The sequence below is a fragment of the Hoplias malabaricus genome, chromosome 3 (genome assembly GCF_029633855.1).
Source record: "Hoplias malabaricus isolate fHopMal1 chromosome 3, fHopMal1.hap1, whole genome shotgun sequence".
In the NCBI taxonomy this organism is placed as follows: Eukaryota; Metazoa; Chordata; class Actinopteri; order Characiformes; family Erythrinidae; genus Hoplias; species Hoplias malabaricus.
This window is the reverse complement of record NC_089802.1, coordinates 19,983,352-20,001,649: the sequence shown is the minus strand read 5'-3', so window position 1 is coordinate 20,001,649 and position 18,298 is coordinate 19,983,352. Positions and strand designations below refer to the sequence as shown.

At 36.9% G+C, this 18,298-nt stretch overlaps 4 protein-coding genes and 1 non-coding gene across 5 annotated transcripts; 4 read left to right on the top strand and 1 right to left on the bottom strand.

Annotated features, from left to right (window-relative positions):
* Positions 1-694: 694 nt before the first annotated feature.
* LOC136691368 (dickkopf-related protein 1-like) lies at positions 695-3,658 on the top strand. The gene is made up of 4 exons (XM_066663926.1): positions 695-868; positions 1,860-2,034; positions 2,466-2,667; positions 3,598-3,658. Exons 1-4 carry the CDS (start codon positions 695-697, stop codon positions 3,656-3,658), a joined length of 612 nt encoding a protein of 203 aa, XP_066520023.1.
* Positions 3,659-5,442: 1,784 nt separating this feature from the next.
* cox19 (cytochrome c oxidase assembly factor COX19) lies at positions 5,443-7,452 on the top strand. The gene is made up of 3 exons (XM_066666501.1): positions 5,443-5,608; positions 5,729-5,840; positions 7,140-7,452. The coding sequence occupies exons 1-3, from the start codon at positions 5,527-5,529 to the stop codon at positions 7,228-7,230; spliced, it is 285 nt and encodes a 94-aa protein (XP_066522598.1). The 5' UTR covers positions 5,443-5,526; the 3' UTR covers positions 7,231-7,452.
* Positions 7,453-7,820: 368 nt separating this feature from the next.
* LOC136692815 (RNA-binding protein with serine-rich domain 1-like) lies at positions 7,821-12,810 on the bottom strand. The gene is made up of 7 exons (XM_066666500.1): positions 12,693-12,810; positions 10,986-11,135; positions 10,676-10,852; positions 10,174-10,276; positions 9,933-10,086; positions 9,689-9,830; positions 7,821-9,318 (listed from the first exon to the last, which is right to left on the bottom strand). The coding sequence occupies exons 1-7, from the start codon at positions 12,737-12,739 to the stop codon at positions 9,213-9,215; spliced, it is 879 nt and encodes a 292-aa protein (XP_066522597.1). The 5' UTR covers positions 12,740-12,810; the 3' UTR covers positions 7,821-9,212.
* Positions 12,811-13,227: 417 nt separating this feature from the next.
* trnal-aag (transfer RNA leucine (anticodon AAG)) lies at positions 13,228-13,309 on the top strand. The gene has a single exon. It is a non-coding gene; the product is annotated as a tRNA-Leu (tRNA).
* A 671-nt stretch (positions 13,310-13,980) lies between these two features.
* On the top strand, positions 13,981-15,788 carry LOC136692679 (solute carrier family 2, facilitated glucose transporter member 11). The gene has a single exon (XM_066666260.1). The coding sequence runs from the start codon at positions 14,089-14,091 to the stop codon at positions 15,622-15,624; it is 1,536 nt and encodes a 511-aa protein (XP_066522357.1). The 5' UTR covers positions 13,981-14,088; the 3' UTR covers positions 15,625-15,788.
* The last annotated feature ends 2,510 nt before the right edge of the window (positions 15,789-18,298 follow it).

Here is an 18,298-nt window from a genome sequence, read left to right as displayed (position 1 = left end):
TTCATTACTAAAACAGGCCTGTAAAGAAAAACAGCAGCCTGCTAGAAGTGTTGTGCTGCTCACTGCGTGATGATGATAATTATGTTTAATGAGGTGGCCATTGTCGTCTGTGGAACGCGCTACTGCAAATTACTCTCAGCATGGGGCTGAGGGGTCTATGGAGGGTTTTATCAGGGCTAAGGGGTGGCGGGGCAGAGTTGTTTATCCTTAGGCAGGGGGCCGTGGTAAACAGCAAGCAGACATGTGGATGGCTCTCCACACTGTCTCTCTGTGGACTGTCTGCAATGCAGACCCTCAGCATGAGTATGTATGAATGGAGGTAAGGTGCTCGCCCTGTCCCATTGTAGGAGCCTGTTATCTGTCCATTAGCCCACATGACACCCCCCCCCCACCACCCCCCAGACCCACTTGACCTCTGGAGCTGATAAATGTGCCAAAATAGCCTAAGCGCAATGGGGTTTAAGGGGTGGGGCAAGCAATTTTGCTAATCCATTAACTACTAATTGTCTCCTCCTACATTATGGCTTTGACAAACAGAAAAACAAGAGAAAGCAAGGATACATCAGGCTATATAAACCAGAGAAAACAGGGGAAATCACCAACAACTGATACTTCGGTGAGGAAGCACAGAGAGGATTTCTGGTTTCTGCAACTTTTAGAATTGAACGCTAACGGAAGATTTATCATTTTTATGATGAGCTCTACAAGGTCCCTGCGCATTTTTTGCTTGTGCATGTTTGCATCAGCTGTTCAGGCAAGGATCTGGGCCTGGATGCTCTCAATGCCCTACAGTCCACCAGAAGAAGGACCTGTGGCACTCAGAGGCAGAGAGCCTGAGGCATACCCAGCTAGCCAGAAGGGTGACATGGTGAGTTTGTAAAGCCTTTCAAATGTGTACACATAAATGCTTTCCACACTGACAAAGTAAATTAAAGATTCACTATTATTATTAAACAAGTAAATACATTTTAAGGCAAAGCATTATTAATTTGATAATACAGTAGTTATTCACAGGTTTGATTGCCAATTTTCAAATAAAAGTTTTTTGTTGTTGTTTTAAAGATAAAATTACTACAAATGCTCTACTGAGAGCACACGTCTCAACATTTACTTTTAATTTGCTGAAGTTAACTGACAAATGATGATGATGTTTATTAAACAATTTTGTTTTAGGTTTTTTGTAGATTATGTTTATATATTTTCACTTAACTAATGAACAAAATTAAATATAAATGTATAGTGTGAGGAAATTAGTTTTGATTAATTGTGCCATATCATGTACAATCCTGCCATCTCCTACAAGCTTAGTTTTATGAAATGATATTAGAATATAATAATAAACAATAGTTCCTGCCACTGCCAAACAGGAAATCATACAAAAGTGAAAAGATATTAATCTGGAGCCAAAATATTTAATAGGAACACATTTAGAGGAGAAAACTAATAGTATTTAAATGTAAAATTAGTATTTAAATGTTCCAACAGAAGACAAAGAAAAAGTTAAGTAATGTATTTAATGTAAGTAGATGTATGTATTGTAATTCAGGGTATGTACTGCATAGCAAAATAACAAACAGAGGAAATAGGAAAAACACTATGGGCAATTTATCCAGACACAGCCTAAAACAGTGGTTATTAGTTTTATTGGGCAGCTGTTGAATTTACATGTAGTACATTTATTAGTTTATATTTAATTTAAAAAATATACTTAAAATCATATGCAATAGTATACCACTACTGTAAACAACTTTAGTGCTTATAACTCTGTATAACACCCACAAAATAATTTGTACAGTGTATGTTTTTGTATACTTTTATTTTAGATTTTTTAAAATATATAGCTGTTTTATCTTGTTTAGGTGGGATGTGAACATGATCGAGCCTGTGGAAAGGGGTTCTCCTGTGATCGCCATTTTGGCCTGTGTGTTCCCCTCAAAAAGGAAGGGAAATACTGTCGTAGAGATGCTCAGTGCGTGCGGGGACTCAGCTGCATGTTTGGCAAATGCATGCGCAGCATCCCAGAGGGCCAGGAGGGTACGGACAATACATTTTTCTTTAAGGATGGGATTTTAACACATAATTATAAACACTTACATAATGACAATGCATTAAGAAAGTGATATTTTAGCAGCACCACTGCTGGAATGAGAAAAGCTATTACTATAATATTCTTTATATAAAGATTTTTTCAAAATAAAAATATCAATCCAAAATGTTATAAATCCTAAAAACAGTTGTGAATATAGCAGCACTTCTACCATTAAATGGATTAAATAGAAACAACAAGAAGATGATAACGATGAATATAGCACCACTGTTGGAAGAGTTCTTGTGGTCAGATCAAAGATTTACATAAATCATGATCAATTTTTGAAATGTTTTTTTTATGTCAGAGATTCACCCTATTTATTGACATGTATAATGTAGCAATATGTCAATGTGTCTTGTGTACCTCATTCTTTCAGGTGCCCGGTGTAAAGTTGATAAAGACTGTGGCTCTTCAATGTGCTGTGCTCGACATCATGGTGAGATGGTGTGTAAGCGGCGGCTGGTGCTGGATCAGAGCTGCTTCGTGCCGGACGGAGGACTGGCCTTCAGCATCAACCAGATCTGTCCCTGTGATGAGGGTCTCTTGTGTCGAGGAAATGGACAACCCCAAAAAAGAGAGTGCGTTACATACTTTAATCATTAGAGGTGTGCAGTACCTAGTTCCCATTACTCAGTTCTACATATCATTGCTGTCCAAGGAAAAACACGTATCTACAAAACAGTAACTTTACAGAAGAAGGATAAAGCCTTTTCAAATTTCAGTGGAAGACAATGTAAATAAATCTTATTCCAAGTAATTTTGGAGAAGTTCTATTAGTCCATTCATGATTTCATTCATTCATTGTCACATGGATAGCAGCTGTGTTCAATTAATGTAGTAAAGTGTGTTATATGTTTTTCTTTGGACATAATATGCACAGTGTATTTTAGACAACGTGTTAGCTTTGGGCCTAACTAATTAATTTGGTGTTAGATTATTAGATTTGGAAACAATTAACCGCAGTTTTGATTTCAAATAATAAAAATGTGATTAAAATGAATTTTATATCTGTATATTGTGCTGATTTCTCTAAAGAATTGAAAAATAACATATCAACATACTAGCAGTAGGTACAGTTTTAGCGGTTCCTTATTTTTGCTGTATCCAAGTGCACTTCATCATATAGTACAATTGAAATCTGAATATTATTATGAATTAATTATGTCACATAGTAAATGTGTACTTCTCTAATATGTTCAAATGATATAACTGCTATGTCTACTTCTAGCAATATAGCCTGTTTTATATTTTATCTCATTTTGTTCTGATGTTTCTGTTTAGCATTTTAATTTAGACACAATTATTCCCAAAGAAAAGAATGGTGCCATAAAAAGTTCAGTTCATATGCTGATAATTGCATGATGTATTTAAAGGATAATATTTTCAGGCTACTCTATACATCTCTGATAATAAAAGCTACACTTACATATACTGTTTCTATGGAGATGTAGATAGTAATGTTCTTTAATAAGTGTCTATGCTAACATCTTTTTCTGTCTAATCCACAGGACAGAATTTGTGTATCAGCCTGATTCAACCAGTTGGACCTGCCAAGTTCCCAAACTCTGAGAGCATACCGCTGTGAATGTAACTTATTTAATCACTGTATATACTGTTCTAAACTGTACATATCAATAAAAAATGTTTATTCTTTTAAGTAGAGTTCAGACATATGTTTTTTCTTATTATTATTAACAAAGGGATGTAAGGTTTTGTGTATATAAAGATGAAAAATGATTTTGAGATATCTTAATCAAGATATTCCAAACATTCTAACACATGTGTAACTACAGTTCAGTACTGTCTTTAAAAGTGATAAATATTTAAATGTAATTAACAGTGGCGGACTCAGACTGTTGGAAGGGCAGGGGCGAAAAAAACAAAAAGGGCACCTATTGTGTCACAACCAATGATGTAATGATATAGGGGCACTTCTTAAGAAGGAACATCATCAAAATTTTGGCCTCGCTATATTGGTTGCCTGTTAAATTCAGATTTGAATTTAAGGTCTTATTGATTGTTTTTAAAGCTTTAAACAGCATGTCTCCAACTGACATCTCTGTCCTCCTGCATCCATATTCAACTCCAAGAGTTTTAAGATCCTCCAATCAGCTATTGTTAGACACACCCCATTCTAGACTGAAGTCAAAAGGTGACAGAGAATTTTCTGTTGCTGCCCCCAATATATGGAATAGTCTGCCTGGTTTTATTAGGATGCCATCTACAATTTATATTTTTAAGTACAAATAAAAAACATATTTACTCTCATGCCTTTGGGTGCTGAATCTTGTTTTACAAATATTATACTTTTTTCTACTATTTACATGTTGATTTTTCAGATTTTTCAAGGAATATTTCAATTTCAACTTTCATTTAATAATTTATTGCAAGAAATGGTACCAAAGAGGGCACTGAGTTATTTATTTGCCATATGAAGGGCAGCCAATAGGGCGCTTTATTTCATTTTTTGCCAACCTTGAGGGCACTTTACCAACCTTTTTTCAACCATAGGGGAATGGGCCACCTCCAGCTAATTTTTCACCTTAATAATAATAATAATGTTACTTAAACAATCACTTAAACTTCATATTAAAATTTACATTTCCATAAAACAATATGTAATGTTAAAGAATGGTGATTATATACCTAGTCCTGGCAATAAAAAAATCAGGATTTTGCTTTGTGAAAATTAAATCTGATCATTTTCATTACTGCAGATCATCGCTGACTGAAGAATAATATGTAGTAGAAGGGGGAAAAAAACCCAAAACATTCCTTCAAAGTAAATCAATATGATATGATTTTATTCAAATTAATTTTGGAGCATTTACATTGGTCCTTTCATCGTAATATTTTCAAACTATGTTTCTGTGTTCAAATCTAGCAAACTTAAAATCAACAAAAATGTATATACATATGTTTCTTTGGACAGCGATGATATCAATTGCCACCTTCCTAATCAAGATGTATTTTTTAAAAATGGACAATTTAAACAGTTTTGGTAAACGTCAATGAAGTTTTTTAGGTTGTTGTTTATTATTAACTGTTTATTATTGTTAACATTTGACAAAACATTGTAATGATGGTAACCTACTTTGTGCAGAGAAACTTTCCAAACAGACAGTACTGAGAGTACTGCAAAGCAGGAGGAAATGTGTGAGGTTGCTTTTCTTGGAGGGGCATCATTGAGCTTGTGTCTTTGATATAGATCAAAGACATTTTGACGGACAGTAACATAAAATGTGTCATTTTGTTGAACAGAGATGAGAGCCGTTTTTGGTTTAATCCACGACTGAAAGGGGACTTTAATTGGGCCGCTATAACAAGTGTGAGACTTTTATTTTGAAGTGCAAGTGTCGGGGCATGTGGTGGTAAGCTTCCCCAAACAGTAGTCCTCAGCTTCGGTCATATATTGAAACTTCCAAAATAAAGCAAACATGTCGACTGCGATGAATTTCGGAACTAAGTCGTTCAAACCTCGTCCTCCAGATAAAGGATCTTTCCCCTTAGATCATTTCGGTACGTGTAAACACATCTGTTTTCTAACTAAGGGCTGTTTAACCCCTCTGAGTCGCTCTGCTGAAAGTTGTGTGCGTGTGTTTTCCTACAGCATCACCCTGTAATCTTTTGTGTTTGCAGGTGAATGTAAAGCATTCAAAGAGACGTTTATGCGCTGTCTCAGAGAAAACAACTTCGACAACTCTTTGTGCAGACTGCAGTCTAAAGATTATCTGGAGTGTAGGATGGCAAGGTAAAAATGTCTGGAGTCAGATTTTTGTAACAATTCGTCATTCAATATTAAATTTTCAAGTCTCAAGGTTATGTAGTGCATGTAGTGTCTCATGAAACTCTGGGTTCTTCACAGCACTAAATGTTTCGCTGCTATGTAATGTTTAAAAAGTCCCAACCTCTGCTGCTGGCCTCCAGGTTTATAGGTTTATGACGTAAGAAACCCTGGCTGGCTTTGAAACACCAGCCGTGCTTAGCCATGGCATTATCCACTTATTTCATGTTTTTATTTTACCTGGTAGTATTAAGACAGTTTCACTTTATTTCTACTCTCTAAACTGACCACTGTGCCCTTTTGAATAATTTATTTACTGGCAGTTTTACTACCTCATTCCATTATTAATTTAATACAAACTATTACTCGTTTTGTACAAATATATTTATATATATACTTCTGTCCTGGTGTAATATTTAAGCTAATGTGAATTCCTTTGGGATCAATAAAGTTTTATGTTAAACTCACATGTTAACAAGGTAAAAAAAAAAACTTTTTGCACTGGAGGGCATCTTTACTGTAGTTAATTTTATTTTGGAGACTTTTATTGGTTCATTGACCCAGAATTTTTAACAATGTAAAGAGATGCTGCTGTGTATAAAAGACAATATTGTGTGTTGGGAAAATTGTGAGTAAATATTACTGTGGTAGTGCAAGCAGAGACTACACTAAATATTGTATATTACGTATAATCTACAACATTTCAATGCTATTAAGAGTTTATGGTACTTATTAGGGGTTTAAAACAGAAAACCTTTTAAAGTGTTTTTTCTGTAAAATAATTGCCCTTTAAATTTAAACATTCTCTCACTTCTGTAATTTATTTTAAAAAAATGTAACATAAAATCGCAAAAAGGCAGTAGCAGTGCAAGGAGAGACTACACTAAATAGCATTATGGAATTTTGATTTTTAAAATATCTTCTAAATGTGTCATTTTGAAGAACAGAGATGAGATTTAGGTGTTTTAACAATGAGAATTATAGCCTACATTTAAAATAACTTTTTTTCAGTAATCCCAGTACCCATGTTGCTGGGTGAGCAAGTGTTCATGACATCAGGAGCGAAGATAATAGCAGAACTGAAGCTGTAGCTGAGACAATGAATGACAGAAGTGTTTTAAAAACCTCCTCCATTGAAAATATTTGTATTATTATTATTTATTTTTATTTTTTTTTACCTTGCTCACATATCCATTTGGTGACGAAGAGATGGTACATAAACTAATACACTATGACATATAGTACTGTCTTGTTCGTCTTCCTCAGGCAACTGATGACTAAGGAACCCCTAGAAAAGCTTGGCTTCAAGGATTTAATGGACCAACCACAGACAGAAGACAAAAAATCAGAACCTTGAAAAAAGCTCAGAAACCTGTCCATCTCTCCCTCTTTCTACATCCTGGAGAAATATAAGATGTGAATTCAATGTTGAAGAATTTGTGTAAATTGTGTAAATATTAAGACATTTGATATTTCTTGTGTGTGTGTGTGTGTTTTTTTTAAATATATACTTCAACAGGGCAAATGCTTACAAACATCCATCCATTATCTGTAACCGCTTATCCAATTTAGGGTCACGGGGGGTCCAGAGCCTACCTGGAATCATCGGGCACAAGGCAGCAATACACCCTGGAGGGGACGCCAGTCCTTCACAGGGCAACACAGACACGTTCACTCACACACTCACACCTACGGACACTTTTTTTGAGTTGCCAATCCACCTGCAACGTGTGTTTTTGGACTGTGGGAGGAAACCGGAGCACCCGGAGGAAACCCACGCAGACACGGGGAGAACACACCAACTCCTCACAGACAGTCACCCGGAGCTGGAATCGAACCCACAACCTCCAGGCCCCTGGAGCTGTGTGACTGCGACACTACCTGCTGCGCCACTGTGCCGCCCTGCTTACAAACATAACATAGATAAATTAGCACAGTTCCCTGGCGTCTTAATGGGTGGTCTGTGAGACCTTTGGGTCAAAACGCTAAAGGATAAAGGCACCACAGCACCTTTATCTCAAAATGGCTGGTTGCCATGCCTGTTGTTTCATATATAAATGAGCCAGTTTTGTGAATATTTAAAAAAAAAAAAACCCTGCACACTCAGTAATCTGAGCATTTCTAAAATATTTTCTTTAACTTTATGTGATGTTAGAGACATCCCTTTTACCATTGCAAAGTCATGACATGTCAGACAAGTGTTGTTTTAATTATTGATAATCATAACATGAAAACCACTTGGACTAAAAGAAAAGTCTATACGGGCCAGACCCAAGCCAAAATTACACTTTAAAACAAATCTATATCTTGTAAACAATGCTACTCATCTCAGAAAGGGGATACATAGTACACTCAAGTTATTTTTTCTAATTAAACAAATAAAACGGGTGCACAACTCCAGTCTTGGAGGGCTGGTATCCAGCAAAGTTAGGTGATTCCTCTGCTAAAACACAACCCTTAAACCTGTCAATTAACAGATGAGTTGAATCAGGTGTGTGTGAGCAAAGGAATCACCAAACTTTCCTGGATACTGGCCCTCCGGGACTGGAGTTGTGCACCACTGAACTAAAACATCTTAGATATGATGCATTTTGATATTGGGGGGGATATTTCACAACACTTGTAAAACATGGAAACAGACATTTTTAATATATTTTCTAATAACTTTTACATGCTACTATATCTTTCTAAAATGGAAATTAAACTAATCTGATAAGGGTTTTCAAGGCTGATTCCTACTATAAACATGATTCAACTCCATGAGGTAGGGTTTGAATTTTGTCCTGAAGCAATATTTTGCTACAAAAGTAAAGTGAAATCAAGTGCTGATTATAAGCACAGTAGAACAGCTCTTTATTTGGACACCATATATGTAATGTATATATTTGTGGACTCGGAAGTTATTTAGAAAAACAAAAAACACGAAAACTTGCATCTCATTCATTGTGTTCAAGACGATATATAATTTTAGACAATTATACCTTGATTAAACCTAATAGCTCTCAAGGCAATTAATGTCAACAGCCTTAGCAATCACACGTCTACAGATAAGAGTCACTCAATACAGGTCCGATACTAAAAATCGTTCAGATTTCTTTATGTAATTGTGGCTCAACTAAAATAACACCAGACAGTCATTAAATATTTACAATACATAAAGTTAAACCCTAGCATTTGAAATAACTAATTTAAAAATACCTTAAGGGTGTGAGTAAAAGCAGGTGGGAAAATACACAAACACCTGTCAATATGGTGAAACTGAAATAGGTGAAGAATTCACATTTGGTGTGATGGAGAAAACAGAAGGAACAGAGATGGACATGACAGGCTGTCTGTCGTCTATCGCGAGGAGTTGGAGCTGGAGCGAGAACGATGTCGGCGGCGTCCTGGTGACCGAGACCTGGACCTGCGGCGCGGAGGAGAGCGTCTTCGAGGAGAACGAGACCTACGATATACAACCAAACAGAGCAACACAACACAAGAGCGATTGTCAGTGCAAATAAAGAGTAAAAACAATCCTCAATAACGGTTTATAATATGTTTTCATAGTCACTTTTTTGGTTCAAAGTTTGTTAACAGTGCCTTTGTCACAAGACCCTTAGGCACTGAGGCATGAGACTACACAAGTAGTAAGGGCTTCATTTGCAGAAACGGCCGGTATTTTTGTTTGTCTTTCTCTCCATTACTTTGGTTTAATACTGAAGGGGTATCAAACACATTTCTGGAGCAGGATGTGTACTGTAAACAATTACATTTCAGTGACCAGTATCGGCAAATTAGATATTTAGCACTTGTATTTTAGATGCTTTACTAACCTGCGCCTCATGCGGGGTGGGGTGCGTCGCCACATGGGTGGTGGAGGTGGCATCCTGCGTGGAGGAGTGAGTCTGCGTGGCGGAGGGCGTACCCTTTGGGTCAGGACTGCTGTGGCAGTAATTTCTTGGCCATCAATTTGACCTGTGAACATCACAAAATCACAGTCATTAAGAAAAGCTACTTTCTGTATTTACGACTCTCTGTAGTGTTGGTGTAAAGGAAAGAAATTGGGTGTCTGTCAACCTCCATCCATGTGTCTGAGGGCCTTTTCGGCTTCATCCGCAGTTTCAAACTCCACATATGCGTAGCCCTTTGAGAGATGAGGGTGCAGTCTGTCCACAGGCATGTCAATCATCTTGATCTTTCCATAGGTCGAGAAGATCTCTTGGATGTGTTCCTTAACATGACAATTAACAAATGTAGCTATGTTAATGATATTGCACTGACCAAAATATTAAGCTAAAGAAGTTAAGTACGGACTCACTTTAATGACATTTCTAGTCAACCGGCCCAAATAAACCTTAGTAGGGCGTGGACTTGGGCTCCTCCTGCGACGTTCCTTGTCATCCTTTTTAACAGATTTGGATCTATTAAAGAGTCACAATTCCAGAGTCAGTCCCAAATGCCAACAAGGCATCTAAAATCAACAAATAATATATAAATAAAACCCCTAACCAAATCATTGTGTTTTTATCCTGATGCTTCCACCTGAACCCCACTACTTGTTCACCAATATAAAACATTCAGATTCTCTCAGGCTCCAACTGTAATCTGCTTTTAAATGAACTAGACTTCATTAGACTACAAACACATCAAATGGCCTCTGACTAACATTAAAAATTTCTACGACATCATAAATTACACTGACACTTTCTTGTTCTTTCATTCTTTCATTGTACATCAACTATTAATGCAAGGTAATTTCAGAGCTATATTTATTTATTTATTTTTGTGGGTAGAAATTTTAACCTAGGACTCAGACTTACTTGGAGCGTGAGCGTCGCCGGTTCTCATGGCGACGGCGGCTGGGGCTAGGAGACCCAGATGAGCTGGAGGAACTGGAGGAGTGAGAACTAGAGGAGCCGGAGCGACTAGAAGCAGAAGACGAACTAGAACCACTTGATGAGCCAGAACTAGATGCAGAGCTGCTGCTAGAGCTGGAGCTACAGGGAAACCAACAGAATACCATTTACACAAGAAAATGTTGGCTCCAATTATTAAGATATATAACAAAGACTACTAGAAATATGAGACACATGCTTTGACCTGCCAAAAATATGAAAACAGACAACCAACCTACTGCTGCCACTAGAAGCGCTTCTGCGTTTGCGCGCCTTTTCCCTTCCCCGCTCCTTCTCCGTATTCTCTTTCGTGCCTGTTTTGTCCTTCCCTCGATCTTTGGACTTTTCTTCAGGGCGGTCCTTCCTCTTGGTAGGAGACGGAGCCCTGAAAGAATGTAAATGTTATTATAAGATACTTATTAGAGGTTTAAAGCATTTTTATGTAACATATAATTGCAATTTAAATTTAAACCTTCTACTTCTCTTTTATAATTTTATTTTTAAAAATTATTAATGAATTAAGTTTCAATGTGCTGGTTCACAATCGCTAACATCAAAATCATTGTCTTTACATAATCCAAACTAAAACATATATACTTTTGGATACTAATTATTTTTATTAAAAAAATTATAATTAAATTATTATTATAAAACGAATTATTTTTGCTTGTCATTTTCAAATTACTTACTTTTTTGGTTGTTTTTGGTTGAATTTAAATGAAATTTTACACGAATATGAATTTTATACTGAGCAACAGTATATACAGAGCAGAACAATGTATGAATTTGAAGAGCGTTTTAAAAATATAACAATGCTACTTTTTTCCATTTCTTAGGATTTAGAATCCAAGCTGTGTAAAAGTAACACAAGTAACACAGAAATAAACATTTTGTGTTATTGCACCATGAAATATTTATAAGTCCGAAATGATATCATAGAATCACACAGGACCTTGTGAATGATGACTGATGTAAATGTAATAATAGTCTCAGATTTAAGGGGGAATTATGATAATTTTTCAAAATATCTGCACAGTAGTTTACAGCTAGAGTGCAGGAACCAGGGGTTGTGATGTCTACAACATACATATAGACATTTTTACTAACAATCCAAAATAACCATCAGTAAGTACTGTTGATAAAAAATAAAGTAGCGAAAATTTCACTCAGGATTATTTCTCTACACGTGTCTCTTTGCCAAGGCAGGATTTTAAAATACTTTGGACCAAAACCTGTCCTCTAAATAATAATGGTTGGCATCGCAATGACTGGATAAATAAATAACAATAAAAAAAAACACTCAATTGGATAGTGTGTCATTCTAAGTGACATAAAACTATGCTAAATAAACTGCAGAACGCTACCCATTAATGGGTGTTAATATCTGAACCGTCTGCAAAATAGAAGATAAATGAGAAAAAAATTAATATATATATATATATATATATATATATATATATATATATTTATTTTTATTTTTTTTTTACAAAACGTACAACTGAGCTCCAACAGCTGAACAGAATAAAATTTTCATCGCGCTCTCTCTCTCACACTTTGTTTTTGTGAATTGTGGGGACACTGCAAAGACACCCATTCATTCGGTGGCGATATACTCTAACGTTATCCCTAAGTACTATTACCTGAATCTTACTCGTATACACCATTTGGAACAAGTTTTGCCTCTCACAGACACATGGTATAACCTTAATGTTCGCTTATAAATGTGTTTTGGTCCTCACAGCGTGGTATATTCCTGTTCCAGGAACAATCTACACAAAGGTCTGGATAAAAACATGTTGCTAAATTATTCCGTTATAATACTACCGAAATGCACAGTATCAAACACAGAGCCTGAAGATGAAGCAAGACGTACAATGCGAGTGTTTTAGTATCGAACACTAACACATATTTAAAAATTAAGAAGAATAAAATGAGAACTCACATTTCTCTCCACCCTCGTCTTTCGCCGCGCTTTACATTACGCGTCATCAACCGAACACCTCGATCACGTCATTACAAAGAGACGCCCCTTTTCCAAAATACATTTTACCGCCGTTTGCTCTACTTTTTTGCCATATACCAGCATTTTCATTTCCCCAATAAGTTAAATTCAGGAATTAAATAGGGATCGGAAAGCGATGTGTATTCTTTACATGCACTTAGAAAAATACCACAATTTACGTAACGTATTAGGTTTAATAAATAACTTAATCTAATTTAAAATATAATTTGAATAATTTTCGTTTTCTAGCTTTTTAAATTTTATTTATCACGAATCACTGTCAAGAGAAGGTTATCTGAGACAATTTTACCCAAATCAAAGTGAACTGCACTGTAATAACAGTCATACAAGCAGAAATACATTTTATTTGGAAAAGGCTCATCTTTACTGAACATTTACAACTTTAGATCATTGATCTGTCCTTCAGCGTTCATTTTCTCGAACCTGAACACATACGTATTTGCACCTATTCGAAGGTAGCGTGGCCGAGCGGTCTAAGGCGCTGGATTAAGGCTCCAGTCTCTCCGGGGGCGTGGGTTCGAATCCCACCGCTGCCAGAACGTTTTGACTATTAATAAAATTCACATTGCGGAGACGTGTTTATGTAACTTTGCACAAAACGCGACAATAGGTTACAACACCGTTACATATTAACAGTTCTGCTTGATAAGGAGAACAAAAAATAGCTGAGAATTGTACCCTTTTACAAGTCTTTTATTTTGAAAAACGCAGGATGAAGTTAAGCAAAGATTATGTTTGGCTGGTTGCTCTTATCCTGATTTCAAGCAATGTGAGTCGATTCTATGGCACTGTCTCGATTCCACATATAATAACTTTAGTATAAAAAACTAACCAAACAAAAAGCCCGTCCCTTTGAACTTAGTCTTATTTAAAAACTACAATAAGCAAAGGTACACCGTAAAAATTTGTATTTTCCTCGGATGGGTTAAACGTGTTTTATTGTTTTTTGTTTTTTTTTTAAGAATTAAAAAAGCTAAACGGCACCCCAGTCGCCGAATCACTCACTTCATACTAGTGAACCAGAGTCGTAGAGATTTATTTGTCCTATTGTGGAATAGAGTCTAAAGCTTGGGAGTAAACTCTCGGGTCTTGAGTGCCTGGAATCGAAGAATCGATTCCCTTTGCGCTCGATTCCCTGCTGTCTGGCTTCACGATAAGCATGTGAGCAGAACAGGTGCCGGTTTTGCCCTCAGTCGTTCTGATTTACAGGTCATTAGAGGAACCTTTGTCATTATGTTTCAGAATGACACATGTTTTTAAATGTAGCCTACCGCGTTTGTTATTCTGTTCAGAGGTTTAAAGTTCATTACAGAAGATGAATAGAAGGGGTGAAGGCTGTTCTTTGACTCTTATATTGACTGTGTGCTCTGCTGCTATTGGGGGAACTCTTCAGTATGGCTACAACCTCTCCATCATCAACGCTCCAACAGCCTACATTCAAAAGTTCATCAATGAAACCTGTGTTGAAAGGTGGGATACACTTCTGGAGTCCAACCAGGTGACAATGATTTGGACCCTCATTGTCTCCGCCTTCTCAGTTGGTGGACTGTTGGGGTCTCTTCTCGCTGGTCCAATGGCTATCAAATTTGGACGGAAGCAGACACTTCTGCTTAACAACGGTTTCCTTCTGATTAGTGCAGTCATCACCCTGAGCAGTCGGTCTATGAAGTCCTTCGAGATGATCATCCTGGCACGTCTGCTTGTTGGGGTCAGTGCTGGAGTAAGCATGAATGTCCAGCCTATGTATTTTGGGGAGAGTGCCCCAAAGGCATTAAGGGGTGCTGTTGCCTTTTCCTCTGCTGTTTTCACAGCAATGGGGATTCTCCTGGGACAAGTGGCTGGCTTGACTGAAGTCTTGGGCAGTGAGGACCACTGGCCATATCTTTTGGCCAGCAATGCTATTCCAAGCCTGTTGCAGCTGCTCACTCTTCCTTGGTTTCCAGAAAGTCCTCGTTATCTGTTGATTGACAGAAAGGACAGGGAGGCCTGCAACCTTGCACTTATTCGCCTCAGGGGCTGTGATGTTTTTGACGCTGAGATGGAGGAGATGCTGGAGGAGCAGAGAGCAGCTGGCGAAGCTCATGCCAAATCACTATGGGAATTACTCACAGACCGAAGCCTTCGCAGACAGCTGTGCATCATCATGGCAGCCAGCAGTGCCATGATGCTCTGTGGCAATGACTCCATCTACTTCTATGCATCCTACATCTTTCAGGAAGCTGGAATTCCATCGGATAAGATACAGTACGCTGTTATTGGCACAGGAGCTTGTGAGTTCACCGCATCCATAGTGTCCAATTTGCTCATAGAGCGAGTGGGCCGCCGCTTGCTTCTCATTGTTGGCTATGCACTCATGGCTGTCTGGGCATTGGTCTTCACCGTGGCTCTTTCTTTGTTGGGCAGAGTGCCTGGCATGCCTTACCTGAGCATGGTGTGCATCTTTGTCTATATCCTTAGCTTTGGCATGGGTCCTGCAGGAGTTACTGGGATTCTGCCTACTGAGATTTTCGACCAGATGGCACGACCGGCAGCTTACATGATGGCCGGCTCCATCATGTGGATCAGTCTCTTCCTGATGGGAATGACCTTCCCTTTCATAGTCAACAGTCTTGGGCAATTCTGTTTCATTCCCTTCTGTGGAGTCTGCATAGTCTCAGCTGTCTTCATTAGTTTCGCTCTGCCTGAGACCAAGGGCAAGACATTGGCTGAGATCACTGCAGAGTTTGATAAGCAGAATATGAAAGGTTCACCCAAAGCAACACCAAATCACTTACCACTGCAGGATGCCCAACACATCAGTGACCTGACTTCAGAGAGTTTAGAGATTGAGAAGATTTCACCAAAGGGATAGCAGTACTTTTTAAATCAACCAAAACATCCTAATCTAGCATTGACATGTATCATCACGGTCATTGCAAAACATCACATCTCCAGAAAAGGGAAAAACCTCATTTGAATTAAACATGATCAGAGGAGTGGAGTAAATCTAGTTAACAAAGCTCCTACTTCAGGAAATCTGCTTTATATTGATTTTAAAGCATGTATAACTTTAGACAAATAATCCTATATTACTTTTCATGATTTCCTTAAGGGTTTAGATGTAGTCCTAAGTTATATTGAATAAATACTTTGTAAAAGTTTTTTTTTATTAGCATTGATATCTAAAAGGACCTAAACATCCTTAGTGCTTCTCTAAGGATATTAATTTAAGGATATTTCTATTGGTCCATTAATAATTTAATGTTTACATAAAGTAGTAAAATGGAAAAGATGTACACAAGCTACGTTACAAGGTTTTGATATGACAGTGATGATATGCAAATACATAAAAAGTCTGTACTGTATTAGTTTTGCTGAGAATACGGTGAGATTGTTTTTTTTTTTTTTGGGAAAATGTGCTGTTGTGACCAACCGCACGGATAGATATACCATAACCAACACCTCCTTTGACGTTAGTAGGAATTCTGTTGTATAACATCATGCAGTAGTTACATTTTCCAAAAACAATTTTGACTGTGACTTATGTTTAAAGCAAATAGAATTGGGACAAGATAATGTTTTCTTTAAATGACTGTATTTTGATAATGTGTTTTAAAATACAGATTATCAAACAAATAGGGACATGTGCAAAATTTAGAATTGATCTGTTATTTATTGCAGTTAGAATGGACATTAAATATATGTGATTTTTGAGTGTCAGGAAAATATTGAACCTAAATTACATAGAAGAAACAGAACCATATCATGTAAGTATTGTTTAGAGTTATTATGTTCAACCTTTTGCCTTTTATTAGAGCTTTTCATAGCTGGAAATTTTATAACATAAGGGTGGTCTCTTAATTTTGCACAGTACTGTACAGCATGTGATCAAATCACATCCCCCAACATTTCTTTGGTTCACAGATGTCCATTTCATTAATCTCAAAACTCCAGGGTAAAACTGAAAGAAGCAAGCTTAAGACACCAGACATGCTTTTGCCAATAGATATACAGTATGTGGAAATTGTGGGAATACACTTTTCTGGGGTACCTTTTTTTATTTTTATATTTTTTATGCTTTTAGATTTAAAATATATGACCTAATTTAAGAAAATCTTTTTTTTTCAGTGAAAAAGGACTGAAGTATTTATTATGATATTTATTACTCTGAGACTGTGACAGCTGCTGAAATCAGTATGTACAATGCTGCACCTTAAACAGATGTGGCGTTTTTGTGCAACTTTTCCTAATATGGTCTGCTGAATTTGGTTTCATTTATTAGGAATGCGTTCAGTAATTTCGTTCAGTAATTTTAAAGAAACTTGTCTATTCAGTTTTGTGAAATGTCTGTTAAAATATAATGTTGAGATACTATGCATGAAAACAATGTCTTTCAACTTACTGCACTTTTAGTTATTCAGCCACTACAAGTTATTTATTGTGAAAAGTACATTGCATTGGTTTACACTGTATTTTATTATGCTACACATTTGTGTCCTGTTGTGTCCTGTTTGGTAGCCTATATCAGTGGGTATCATTGACATCCCACAGCAGAATAGGGATTCAGTTCCCTCTCTAGCAGTAAACTGTCGTTTGGATAAGACTCTGAACATTGTACACCTACCTCTGTAACATGATTATACATTGTACGTAACATGGAAGCTACTAGAGGTGGGAGACCTAATTAACCCTTAGGTGTGTCTTGATTCTCCCTTGAAAGATTCTGAAAAGATTCACAAAAATTCAAAATTATTATTTAGAGTCTGTGTTTCCTACATAGATAGTGTATGTGAGCAGTATCTTCAAGGGTTTGAGGCTCAATCCCGATTTCATATCACTGACTGTGAGGGGTTGGGTGTGTTATTCTTCTGTCTTCCTGGTTTTACTCCAGGTGCCAGGTTTCCTCCCATTGTTCAAAAACATGTTGATAAGTGAGAAAGTTGTGTTAGCTGTGAGAAAGTATAGGCCATATAGAATTATGGCTGTGTTCATTATTTTATAGAGGTCATACACTGGGCAATAGATCGTAAAAACGGAGAAGCTGTTAAATGCAGGGAGAATCATTTTAAAATCACCTCTTGTGTTTCTGGACCACAAGATTATGAGATGCCTATAGAGTCCCACCTCTAGAAACTTCTGTCTTAAACCAAATGGTGCTTTCCACTTTGCCTTATGGATGCTTTTGTTGTCTGTGTAATTGTACCTCAAATTCAAATCAATATGAAACACATGTACTGTAATATTATTTTTTCCAGTAGATGGCAGTGCATCCTAAAGATAATCTTTGATATGCTTCAGCATTCTTTTGCACTTTATGACTTATGCATAATAATTGTGGTCTCACGTGAACAAGGTGACCCTCAGCATGCCTCTGAAGTGCCAGTTGATGATGTGAGAGCAGTGGGTTCAAAGGGTCCACCAGGAGCTCCCATAAAAAAGCCTGTTCTTCTGCTTCTTGCCCTCTAGCTTTAAATATCAACAACTTTTATTTTCTTACTCTCTGTATACAAAATAAGTATTTATAACAATATTAAAAAATGAAGGCA